Below are 13,509 nucleotides of genomic sequence, written 5' to 3'. Positions count from 1 at the left end.
AACGCTTTGTGTTAGGTGTCTGCATTACATTGTTATTTTCTTTTACTGTTTCATTTTTTCTTCTCTTCATTCTGAAAAACAAAATAGATTTGTTAGAAAAATAATTCCAATTATGTCATTTGTCAATGAACATGTTATATGTTGAAAGATATTAAAAGACTGACCTTATAGTTGTTTCTTTGCTAATGAGGCGAGTCGCTGTAGATTAGGATTGAAGGTGTAAAATGGTTATGTAATGATTGTAAAGAAATCGTCTCGGCCTGATTTAGTGTGATAGCATTAAACTGAAAAGATTACAGAATATATTTTCTTTTCCATATTCATAATAAAATCTAATTGATTGATTCTTATTTTTAGCATAGAATCTTGTATATTAATAGGTTAAATATTAAATTGGTCGTGAAAACAGTTGTTATACTGCAACAATGAACCCTTTTAAAACTGATTTATCTATACTGCTATACTATTCCAATTAGTTAACGATTTAGAATAGGAGATAGATTTTAATAGCTTACGATCTTTAAAATATTTGCACATATGCCCTTTAAAATATATGTACTTATATATCTCACATATTAATTAAGTTAGCCATTTATAGTATAGATATCGTCAGATTAGTATAGATTCATCGCAGTCTCTCAATGTTTGTTACTAATATGTGTTTTCTTTTATCTGCAGTGTTAGCTACAGTAATGGGGCTTATATATGAAAATTCATCAGTACAAAGCACAGGTTAGTATATTTTCTCTTTCTGTTTTGTGATCTTTAGTTTAAGCATAAGTTAGTTTATATTTTGCAAAGAGTTTCGTTTAAGGAGAAGCTTAGAGTTTATTGCTTGAATTCAAAATAACTGAGAATTAAATAGCACATAGCTGAAGGAAAAAACTAAATAAGTTTTGAAACTTGAACAAAAGAAAAAATAGAAAACTAATTGCTACAGCCAAGCTCCCTACATTATTCCCAGCCAGCACAACTTAATTCTTGCCACCTTCAATCTCTTCCTTCTCAATGTCACCAAGAAGGGAAGAGACACATGCCTTTTTAGTAGTAGAACCCTGACCTTCAATGTCCTCAGAAACTGCATCCATACTACGCTTAGATGAAGGAGTGGATGATGTAGGATCTAAAGGGTCAGTGGTTTCACCACTATTGGTCAGAGCAAGTCCTTCTTGTAAGTAAGAAAATCAGGAGAGTCAATATATAATAGATAATCTTTCATATAACAAAGTCATTAAATTATATAGTTATGAGTATCCATAATTTATTCCCTGACTTGAGTATAACTGATGGTACTCACTATTTAATTGAAACACGATCCAGCCCTTTAGTGATAAACTTGAATAACTTTTTGATAGATTGATTTTGGTTGCACCTACTAACATTACCTGATCAATAGAGAGGTCATTACGTTGGTCAGTCTGCTGGTCAGAATCTTCAATAGTATCTAGATTGTCAGATTCATTACCCAGCCAAACGGTTGAAACCTTGTAGGTATCATCAGTTTCATTGATGTTTTCCTTTCCAACAGTCACCAGAAACTGGAAAGTCTTTCCAACCAAATCTCTGATTGGCTGAGGCACGTTTGTAGGATCCTGAATCTGTTATGATAGATTGAAAAAAGTATATAAGATATTTGAATAATATGGTCTATATACATATTAACAATAAATTTGTTTACCTCATCCCACTTCCCTTCCAGCAAATCCTCTGCAGACACACCGATTATCTCTTGTGCACTTTTATCAAAGATAAGACATTTAGTGTCTCCAGTGCTATCCATCACTCCAACGTTTAAAAGATACCTACATATCAAAGGAACAGGAAAGTAGATTATGTACCTAGTTATTATCTGACAAATGTAGATATATATTAGCAAATCTCAAAGTCTTACCTTGGTATCACCTTAGGAGTGTCTTCCTTACATGTTGGACACCAAAACATTTCTTTCTTGCCTTTCTTGACAATCTCATTTTCAACCTTTGGAATCTTATAGGCAGTTTTGCTACACTTGAGGCAACTAAAGAAATACCAAGAATAGTCTGTGTCGATATTCATTATGGTACAAATTATGTTGCACTTTCCAGTCTATTACAAAAAAATAGATAATTAGTAGTATAGACAGAGAATTTAATAGTTTCTAGAAAAAATAATATTATCCAATACAAATACCTCAGCAAAACAAAAGAGTGCAGAGATGGTTTTCCTTGGAAAACGATCATAGTAATCCTTTTTTCTCTGTTCTGCATTCACTTGTTTTGCCTTCGAGTCTTCGATAGTCAGTGGAATAACATCCGGTGGTAAACTATTTTTAACAAATAAAAGAACACGAAATCAACTTTAGATATTATAAAAAGGATTAACAGTTATCTATATTAGTAAAAGAAATGTGATGTTTAAACATATCTTACTTGGCCACAAAATCAAGAACAGCAGGGTAGGTAGCATTGATTTCCAATAGAGACATATCAAATGAATTTAAAACAGCTCTTTCACCTACAAACAGCATGATATTAGTATTTTCACATATGTTCTGATTTCATTTCGATTTCAAAATCATCCATTATTCCCAGTAACAACATTCTATACCTTTAAATGAGTTGATCTTTGCAAGCCGAAGTAAGCATATCACTCTCTCAGTCCCTGCATTTTGACATGCATTATACATTGCCTCAGCAAATCTCCCCCAAAGAGTGCATTTCAGCCTTTCATCACTACAATACAACAAAAATATTGAGAAAGTTTTAAGTTTAGATGTATGTAAGATTAAATAAAAAAGGTAGATTCATGATAAAACTTACTTTGTGTCTCTGAGTTCACACTCAAGTCTCTTTGTGATCTTGTTATTAACATCATGAATTTTCATTTCATTGAAACTAACTACCTGTCCAAGTACATCTGCAAAATAAGAGAGTAATATATTATATTTTCATGAAGAAGTTCCTATTATAATAGAAAAAGAAAATATACAATGGAAAGTAAGATAGATATAGTACCAATTAAGATGTTTTCACTCAATCCTGCTTCATTCAAAATATCTGGAAAGTTTGCCAGATCCACATAAATGTCATCAGAAACAGAAGGAGTGCGACTTATCACAGTTTTTTCCATCATGGACATTTTGAAACCATGTTTTGTGGCTCGATACTTTCCTGTTGATTTGGTTAGCGTAAAATGCTCGATAATACGCCATTCTCCAGAAACTATGAACCTTTGCAGTTTGCTCACTTGTGGCTTCTTAACAGTAGCATGAATCAAAGTACCCTGGCAACAGATAAAAAGAACTCATGTTAATCATCCAGTGATATTGATGATTGATAAATGTTTAATATGTTTCAAAATGATAGTTCTTATACTTACAGCTGTATCAGCAAGAACCATTTCAACTGTCTCCCCGGTGAATTGAGTGTATTGTGTCCACGAATGCACAATCTTAACTTGAATTTTCCAATGTGTTTTGAAGGGCTTAATGTCAGCAAGAGGGGTGAATGCTTGAATAGCTGCCATTTTATTAGAGAAATAGTGAAGTGGTAATGGTAAAGCTTTGAAAGGTGAGTTCTTTCTAATGCAGGTCCCTATATTTATAGTAATCGTATGGAGCATTTAGTTTTATTAGGTTTTAGAGAATATAGGCCGTATAATATATTTTGGGATTAGGATCTTAAAGATATATGCTTGATTTAGGGAGATTTATTTGTTTGGTATATCAATATCGAACTGAATATGGATATTGTAGAGATTGTGTGAGTTTGAATACCAACTACTAAGGGAAATATAATAAGTTAGAATTCTATATCTTTCAATATAGAGAAATTTGAATGATTGAGTTTTGCATGTAAAGAAATTTTTTAAAATTGGCATTGATAGTTTGTGTTGATATGGAAAGATCTTTGCGAGATTTGGGCGATAATTATCGAATAGGTTACAATATTGTATCTTTCCTATTAATATAGGGTAATAGGAATTAATAAGTTTTGCATTTAATTTGCCGTCTAAATATATATTTTTACATTGGAATGAACTGTTTCCGGTGATATGGTAAGATTTTTGCGAGATTTGAGTGTAATTAATCAAAAAATTAATTGCTAACTTATTCCCGATTTAGAATAAGTAAAGAATATGCTTGATTTGTTATTATATGGAATAGAAATAAATACGTTTTATTTTAGGAAGTGTAAATTATGAGATTTGTTTGTTAAAGCAATATACAGAGTAGTTGATTGATCCGGAAAAATAGTTATGGTATTGTTTGATTTGTGTTGCTAATGTTTTTATTTCGTATTATCTATACAGATTCGGAAATTTGAAGTAAAAGGGATTAACGATGGGCCTGTAGGAAATATCTAAGCCCAATAGGAAATATAGAATCTCATCGGGTCAGATTCACAGACGCAAAAGATCCGAGTGTAGGATCCGGGATCCGCGTCTCGCGTGCGGGAATTTTACAATTTTACCCCTCCACGCAAATTTTTATTTTGTCTTTGAAATTTTAATTGTAATGGCATTCTCTTGTAATTATTTACACTTGGTAAGGTTATTTTTCATGTAATCCTTCCCAATTAATAGTATAGATTCAAAACCTCGAAATATCAGTTAAATGTGTTTATAAAAGTATATTTAATATTTTATAAATAAATATTTCCTAGTAAAAAAGATATACCTAGTATAAAAATAATAATTTACTTTAAGCAAAAAAGAAAGATAGTCAAATAAAATTATTGTTCCGCTATATTAAACTCTTGAAAATATATCCAATAAAATGGATAGAGACTCATGCATTCTTTCCATTTCAGTCTAAATTGTCAATTCATATGATACCTCAAATTCCACAACTATGATGAATATGTATTTATAAGTTCGTTCAATGAAGTGGTTGTAGAGTAAGATGGGTGTCTCCGCAATTAGAGTGCGTTGGCGATTGTCATGAGTTCGTTTGACTTAAATATTTATTAGGATACACAATGCAAATACTCTATGTTTTTTAGTTAAAATTTTATTTGTTTTAGTTGATCAGTTTTGCCTATCTAAAAGTAAAAAAAAAAGAAAATAAAAACAAATTAAAAAACATTTTGTAAAATGAATTTAAGTTACCATCATCCTACTTCGCTAGAGTCAAAACCTAAAAACAAAGAGAAAAAAAGGAAAAAAAAAGTTTTAAAAAAATAGAAAGAATACGTATAAGAAAGTTTTTGGTTGATTGGTATGTGTGACACTACTCTATAGCTCAACGGTTGGTTGGCGTTTAACAACGCCTGCCTCTCTGCGAGTTCGAGTAGAGTCATATTATGGTGGTGGTGGTGGTAGTGATATTGATGATGATGATGATTGATAATAATGTCGCTGATTAGAGCTTAAACTAATTAAACCCTAATCAAAACATATAAGGTATTATTAAATACTTTTTTTTTTCCTTAAATTGATTCATAAATGATCAAATTCAAATTGTCGAACAACAGAAGCTCTGGTGTTGAATCGCCAATGGCGTTGTTGCAGATTTAGAGAGACATTGAGAGCAATAGAGAGAGAGAGAGATCTGAATTTTTCTGCTCGAGAAGGAAGACGAGATCTGGATTTGGCGACGATGAGTTACGGATGGGCGATATACGAAGGCACGGTGGTTATGGCTTCACTGTGTCTTTTAGGCTGGGCTGGTTTATGGTTTCTTAATCGGAGACTATACAAAGAGTACGAAGAGAAACGAGCTTTGGTTCAAATCATTTTCAGTGTCGTCTTCGCTTTCTCTTGTAATCTATTGCAGCTTGTTTTGTTCGAGATCATACCTGTTCTCTCTAGAGAGTAAGTCTCTTCTCGAGGAATCCACTGTGTAGTTTTTGAAATTTAGCTAGTTTGGTGTCTTCTGGTTTTGGAGATTGTCGAAAACTTTGCTTATTTGTTGTCTTCTGGATTGTGTTACTTAGTTTGTCCTCTTTTGTTTGCAATTGCTTGATTCTGTAGCTTCTTTGTGCTTTTTACCGAAGAGTGTAGATTGATCGGTTTCGGAGTGATTGTCTTAAGAAATTGGAGTTTTCTGGTGTATGTGTAGGGTAATCTACTATATAAACTATATGGTAGCTCATCTTGTTCATTTTTCTATATCATGTGGAAACTTGATACTAGGTGTGACACATACGTTGCACGATATGTCTGTTGCTAAAGCAGCATAAATAGATCAATTGTGCTTTTGAAGTCTTTGTCATTGAACTTAATACTGATTTTGGAGGGACACTTGTAGCAATCGTTTAGTTAAACCTTGGATCAATCTTTCCATTATTTTGCAGGGCAAGGATGATAAACTGGAAGGTGGATCTTTTTTGTTTAATACTTCTTCTGGTTTTCTTGTTGCCATATTACCACTGCTATTTGATGCTTCGTAATAGTGGTAAGCCTCATCTCATCTGTAGATGCGATTTGTGTTCTATTATCTCATATTTATTGTTTAGAAGTTAATGGGTTTTATTTGTTTGTTCGCTGCTCATATTTCTTATTTAGAAGGTAATCGTTATAATTGGTTATCATTGTAAGTTTCTTAGGAGTTCCTGAAAGCGTTTTTGTTGTATAAATGCTAGTTAACTGGGATTTCTATAGAGAACACTCGTGTGCAGCTGTATAAACAGTCTAGGCTGCATCAGTTTTATCTTAGTGCTAGAATAATCGTGATCCTTATCTTTGGCTTTGTTGCTTCTCTTACATACACTTGTGAGTTCAACTAGATGGAGATAAGTGAATTTGAGAAAACACAAACACTCGTGAGTTCAACTAGTTGGAAATAAATGAATTTGAGAAAGCATCACTTTATTGCCTTATCAACTGTTGTATTCTTTGTTCTTTTCCTGATTAAATCTTAGACTACCAGTTCACTGCCGCATGTTACAGCATTTTGTGTGGACTGTCTGTAATTTTTTCAAGTTAAAATAACATTTCAGGTTTAAGAAGGGAGCGTGCCTCTGTTGGGGCTTTCTTATTCTTGTCAGCATTCCTTTACGCATTCTGGCGTATGGGAGTTCATTTCCCTATGCCTTCAGCAGATAAAGGTATTTATTTGAAACTACTGTAACCATTCCTCTCGTTCCAGCATCGCAATGTTGCTACTCATTTTTCTCTACTAAGTTCATTTATCCCTTGCGGTGAATTTCTGAATCCTTACCTAGTGATTATTATAAACTTTAAGAACTAAGCTTGGTACCAGTGTTACACCTAATTTAATTTGTGTATTGATGAATATGGCATATTTATCCATTGTTATATGCACCAATATATAGATAATACTGACTACTGAATATCTAGATTAGAGGGTATCTTGTTTGCAACGAAACGATAGTGGGAGCTAGATAAGATTGTATAGCATTACCTTACTGAAAAATATCTTCAAAGAAAAACGCTCAAAATGAATAACTCTTTATACTTTTCTTGTCTACTTCTGATCGGCACAAGCGTCTGCATCCAAACATTCTCATTTCTGTTTTGGATACTTAAGTTGTTTTGTTGTCTGTTGATGTTGTTGACTTGAAGATCCTATTTCTTTGAAGGTTTTTTTACCATGCCTCAGCTGGTCAGTAGAATTGGGGTCATTGGTGTGACCTTAATGGCTGTTTTATCAGGATTTGGAGCTGTAAATTTGCCCTACAGCTATATATCCCTCTTCATAAGGTACTAATATTAACCTCTATTTCCGAAAGCTACTATATATACTGTTCTATTCATGATTTCGTTTTTCTAGTTTATATTTAACCAACAAGAAGAGTGTTTCCCTATAGGGGCACCATTCAATGGGGCTACATGATAATCATACATAATTAGCACTGCATATTTATAGTGCCACCTGCATGTACTTCGAGGAGAAAACATAAAAATGTAGAATGATAGAAGAAAAGCGTAGGAGAAAAAAAATGCAGAATTGATGCAACAAATATGCTAAGAAACTGCACAAAATTGGAACTTATATTCCACAATTTGATCTTGAATGAAACAAATGGTGCTGAATGTTCAGTTGGGATATTTTTATAAGCTATTTCCAGAAGCTTGTCTAAACTTATAGGCTTTTGACTGGATTGGCAGGATTGTATAAAAGACATTTCTTTCTAACAGCACTTTTATTCCTCTCTCATATAGGGAGATTGAAGAAGCAGATATATTATCTTTGGAAAGGCAACTGATGCAGTCAACTGAGACGTGCATAGCAAAGAAGAAGAAAATTATTTTGTGTCAGTTGGAGGTGGAACGAAATCAAGGATCAGAAGAGGTTTGTTTTTGTTTTATCCGCATATGATTGTATTGTCTAATCTCATATTCTTTACGTTTCTGTTCTTGTATCATAGTTCTTATAAAAGCTTATGAACAAAGACTATTTCATACTTATGTGTCAAACTGCTCATTGTACTCTGAAGTCTCTGAACTGATTGTATCCTGACATTTTTCTTGGCATTAGGCCCTAAGCGACCAGAAAAAAGGATTTTTTTTTTATATTTGCATTAGACTGATAAGTTAATGCTGCTTAAATGGAACCAAAACTATGGATAATTTATTTAAGACGGGAGAGATTATATTCGGTCTCGAGTAAACAATCCATGGTCTTGGTTTCTTGCTCAGCTGCACGTCCTATTGTGGGTGGGTACCTGAGTTCTTATTAACTAGTTTCATTGCTATTATCTCAAACTTCTGTCTAATATTTTTTTAATTAAACAATATGCCTTTATTTTCAGTGATGATTTTGGGAGCTAATCATCTGATGCTTTTTTCTCCCAGAATCAGAAACGTAGCTCTTTCTTCAGAAGAATTGTTGGGACTGTTGTGCGGTCGGTTCAAGATGACCAAAAGGAACAAGGTCAGTTTATGTGCTCTTGTTTTATTTGTAGTTGTGCTCCACAATTTTTTTTTTGTGTAAAACTGAAATGAGTATACTCATTAATCATAATTCATAAGTGGCTTTGGCTCGACGAGAATGAGCCTGGTCAGAGGGATTATCTTAGTTGAACAAGAACTTTTGTTAATATGCTTTATTTGTGCATGTTTTCTGTGTCTTAATGGTGCTGTTAGTAACTAGATCAACTACAACAACAGAAGGGACAATTACTGTCCTTTTTTTCTCCAAAACAGTCTAAAGGAAAAAGTAATGTTGATGCTTACTACAGGGGAAGACTTACGTCTATTTTTGTCCATAAATATGTTGAGTTGACAATGAATCTTGTACAGAAGATATTTCTTCACGTAGACCAACTTGAAATCAATTTTTTCCTTGTTTGTTAGAATTAGTATTTTTTTGTTGAGTAGTAAACGCCTGAGCACTTCTTGCGAAATTGAACTTTAGCATTAGATGATTCAATTTGTTAAATGTTTTCAAGTGTACATGGTGAGAGATTAGTCTATTTTATGAATAGATCGTCTGGTGATGTCCCTCCAATTAATTGATAATTTTTCCTTGGGAAGACATAAAAATATTGGAAGCGGAGGTGGAAGCCTTAGAAGAGCTGTCAAAACAGTTATTTTTGGAAGTATATGAGCTGCGTCAAGCAAAGGTTAGCTTTTAGCTGCTTTGGGTTTTGATTCCCTAGAGAATTCTTACTTTGGCTGAATTTTCTATTGTTGAGATTAGTGCTTCTTTGGTTGTCTTCTTTGGTTGGTTTTTGATTCCCTAAAGAATTCTTACTTTGACTGTCTTCTTTGGTTGTAATATTTTAAAAGCATTTGCTCTGACTTCATCCCATTTGCAGGATGCTGCTGCTTATTCTAGAACTTGGAAGGGTCATGTGCAGAACTTACTTGGTTATGCATGCTCCATTTATTGTGTGTATAAAATGTTGAAGGTAAGTTTCTTTATCCTTCTAATGATGATCTAGCTTTTAAACTGTTTTGTATGCATGTGAAACAGCTCTTGCTAATCAATGCTGGTTTTGTTAAATATTTGAGACATAGATCAAATTCAAGAAGGTTTCTAATTTTTTTTTGAGTTCTTTACCCTTCTTAAAAAGAGTGTTTAAGTTTCCATATGGGTAACTTTTAGGTTTGAATGGTAATACTTTTAGAAGATTGAAAAGTAGATAACTGAATCATTCCTTAATGATACTACAAATTTTTCCTTTCGGTTGGAATGATTGTTTTAATAGAACAAATTTTCCTTTTCTAATCATCTCCCTTGTTTTGGTAACTAAATAAGAACACCTCTCTTTATAAATTAAGAAAATTCCTAGATACAGAATGTATTTATACGACTAAAATGTTTCATCCAACCTTTTGAATGGTTCCTCTTATTCCTCTCCAAGTTACCATTCAAAGCCTTAGGTTTTTGGGAGATCAGTTGATGAGTAGATTTGTTAAGTTCTTTCCTGATTGTTCATCTAGCTAGTTCGGTTTAGACAGTTATTCCTATGCAAGATACATTGTTCTCGTGTCCCTTAGTAAAAGTCTTCTCATTATTGTCATTGTGAACATGTGTAACTCTTTTTTGTGCTCTATTTTTGCAGTCGCTACAAAGTGTTGTCTTCAAAGAGGTACCCACATGCGCTAGTTTTATTTTGTTAAGTTATGTAGCACCAATGAGTCATTATGTGCACCTCTTACTGCTTAAAATTGCTAGTAATAAGCTTGTTTACAGGCCGGTACAAAAGACCCTGTCACGACGATGATCAGCATATTCTTGCGGTTGTTTGATATAGGAGTAGATGCCGCACTCCTCTCACAGGTTTGCCTTACCTTACCTTGCTATCTCTAATAACAGAGTAATTAAGCTAAAGAAATCCAATCTGGACGTTTTTTCGTCTATAAAATGTTTTCCATTTTAAAATTGAAAGCCTAAAGCATTTATTTCTTCATTATTAAGTCACTTTCTCTGAACCTTTGATGGGATGGAAAGGTAGATGGTTAAAGAGATCAGAGCTAGCTTAGGGCCTAGTTATATTCCTGACTGTTAATCATTATAAAGTAAATATATGCGTGTTTTTTGCTAAATTGTGAGACTTATCTCTAGTTCTGTTTCTTTCTTTCTTGTTCGCAGTATATATCCCTGTTGTTCATTGGGATGTTGATTGTGATTTCTGTGAGGGGATTCTTGACGAACCTGATGAAGGTGAATTATGATTCTTGTTTTTCGATTTTTTCATTGGTGTGCCTCTATACTGTCATCTATGCAACCAAGCCTCTTATGGATCCTTTGAATTTATGCAAAAACACATTCACATGATTGCTCATACAGACCTTGATTTAGTTTCAATCTTGTCTCCCCACTATTTAATTTTAATCAAGCTACTTCTTAGGGGCAATCATGTTTTATATAGTAGAATCTTTTCACTATTTAAGCTGCGATAATTGTTACCGTGTACTAGTCACATATGAGTATTTGTGATTGTAGTGGGAACATAACAAACTGCACGCTGAATTTTTGGTTAATTTGAATGCTGTAGTTTTAGTTAATAAGTTGGAGTTTGTGGGTGGTGCAGTTTTTCTTTGCAGTCTCGAGAGTGGGAAGTGGGTCTTCAAGCAATGTTGTGCTTTTCCTATCTGAAATCATGGGAATGTACTTTTTGTCTTCAATTCTTCTTATCAGAAAAAGCTTGAGAAATGAGTACAGGTACGCATAATTCTGATCATGAAGAAGATAATAATACCTTATATTCTTAAACAAAGGCTTACTGGCTTGTCTTGATTAGAGCTTTAGTGTCGTTGCTTCTATGTTCCGAGTCTAGTAATCTACTCTTGGTCCATATTTTTGCTGTGTATGAAAGACCTGAGACTGGAATCTGAAGCTTTAGTGGTTTTATTTGGCAGGGGAATCATAACAGATGTGTTGGGTGGAGATATTCAATTTGATTTCTATCATCGATGGTTTGATGCAATTTTTGTGGCAAGCGCTTTTCTTTCTCTCCTTTTGCTTTCCGCACATTACACGTCTCGTCAATCTGATAAGCACGCCATCGAGTAAGTTTCTTATTCAATTCTGGTGCCTGAGAGAGTCCTATTATTATTTGGCCTTACACAAACTAAAATCAATTTACTACTAGTAATGGGGGCTTAGTGTATAGCTTACGATTGGCTATTTGTTTATTTTTGACGCTTATGTGAAAGATTAAACTGATCAGTTCAAAATTTCATACTTTCTTGTACCATTAACGTTGAATTATGTTTATTTATACATTGCTCCTACTGAGGAAGTGATGATACGATTAAGTCAAGAAGATTTTCGATATTTGGATGTTCGGTTTCGCCAGTGCATGGACAACTAGTGAATATATGTATATAAATTGGGACTTTTAACTTCAAAAAAAGTCTCTACCATGATCATGGAATAATTTTTTTTACAGTATCTTGCAATAATTTAAGATGACCTTGTTGATTATTCCACAGGATCCAGCTTTCTCCATTTGTTATTTACAGACATGTTATTTTCATTCTTATTTACAAACATATACAAATTGTAACATAAAATACGTTGCGTGAGTAAGCTTAGCAATAAGTAATAACACTTAAAGTTATGGAATAGAAAAATGATAAAAATCCGAGTTCAGAGTAACCATACAATTAGAATGGGATAGAAAAAACCTCGTAGTGTGGATGCTGGTAAAACAATTTTGAGTGGATCTAGCAGTAAAGTCTAATGATTTGGTCGATTTGGTCGGATTAAAACTGCAAGACTGGGAGCTAAGATTAGAGAATATCTCAACCCCACCAAATGTAATAAAATTTCGAATGAATCATTAACCTATAGAGTAGGGTACGGTGGTATGATTCAGTAAATCAGTCCATATTACAAGTCTGATGCGGACATCCAAAGCAAACCAAATCGGGAGTATACCAAACCAACCGGTACATGTATCAAACCGGTTGATATGGAGCATTTTGGAGGATTCTTGCCCAAATGGAGTCATAATCAAGCACAAGGCCTAGAGTTAATTATTCACCAGCAAATTAACCCTAAGAAGACTAATGATGGTTCAAGAGGAATCAAAGACCAGCGAGCCGAATCACCATGTTATGGAAATTTGACCGTTGCACTCTTTTTCCCTTATCTAGGGTTTGTCCCAATGGGTTTACCTAGAAAGGTTTTTAACGAGGCAACATCAAGTCATCAAGGAATCATTTACCAAGCAATTGATTCGAAGATGTTACAAGTACATATAGCTGATGTACTTGCTGACAGACCGGCTGCACTACTTGCTGAACTACTCGCTGAACTACTTTCTGAAGTACTGCGTCAAATGAAGCCAAACAAGGAAATCTTCCTTATACTACACTTGGACGCACCTCAAAGCTACACATGGAAACCAGGAGAACATCTAGGCTACACAAGACATGTACCACACAAACTTTGGTACACCTTACCACACAAGAACCCGCAGAGTTATTACTTGCCATATATGGAGCCGAAGGAGATCAACTTGCAACGACTCTTTCCTTCTTTGTTTGTGCGCTTGTGTGAGAATCTTGAGACCCTCCAGAAGCTTCCAAGACGTCACTACTTCCTCCCCAAGTTGACAAGATACAAGGCACACCTTACTTGTCTTACTTGGACCGATTTTACATTTA

The 13,509-nt window shown here is 33.9% G+C and overlaps 1 protein-coding gene and 1 long non-coding RNA gene across 3 annotated transcripts; one reads left to right on the top strand and one right to left on the bottom strand.

Moving 5' to 3' along the window:
* Positions 1 to 1,194: 1,194 nt before the first annotated feature.
* LOC9324364 lies at positions 1,195 to 3,388 on the bottom strand. The gene is made up of 3 exons (XR_002334061.1): positions 2,994 to 3,388; positions 1,892 to 2,895; positions 1,195 to 1,802 (listed from the first exon to the last, which is right to left on the bottom strand). It is a non-coding gene; the product is annotated as an uncharacterized LOC9324364 (long non-coding RNA).
* Positions 3,389 to 5,190: 1,802 nt separating this feature from the next.
* Positions 5,191 to 12,172, top strand: LOC9322854 (GPCR-type G protein 1). Of its 2 annotated transcripts, XM_021035254.1 has the most exons (14): positions 5,191 to 5,382; positions 5,491 to 5,793; positions 6,276 to 6,376; positions 6,921 to 7,028; positions 7,524 to 7,644; positions 8,107 to 8,236; positions 8,740 to 8,818; positions 9,421 to 9,509; positions 9,705 to 9,797; positions 10,455 to 10,481; positions 10,586 to 10,672; positions 10,985 to 11,056; positions 11,427 to 11,557; positions 11,755 to 12,172. In XM_021035254.1, the coding sequence occupies exons 2-14, from the start codon at positions 5,579 to 5,581 to the stop codon at positions 11,906 to 11,908; spliced, it is 1,407 nt and encodes a 468-aa protein (XP_020890913.1). In that variant the 5' UTR covers positions 5,191 to 5,382; positions 5,491 to 5,578; the 3' UTR covers positions 11,909 to 12,172. The 2 variants fall into 2 exon arrangements, with proteins under 2 accessions (XP_020890913.1, XP_020890911.1); XM_021035252.1 differs by lacking the exon at positions 5,191 to 5,382 and having other exon boundaries at positions 5,419 to 5,793.
* The last annotated feature ends 1,337 nt before the right edge of the window (positions 12,173 to 13,509 follow it).

Source organism: Arabidopsis lyrata (genome assembly GCF_000004255.2).
Source record: "Arabidopsis lyrata subsp. lyrata unplaced genomic scaffold ARALYscaffold_2, whole genome shotgun sequence".
NCBI lineage: Eukaryota > Viridiplantae > Streptophyta > Magnoliopsida > Brassicales > Brassicaceae > Arabidopsis > Arabidopsis lyrata.
Note: the sequence above shows the minus strand (reverse complement) of the source record. Positions and strands in the feature narration are given on the sequence as shown.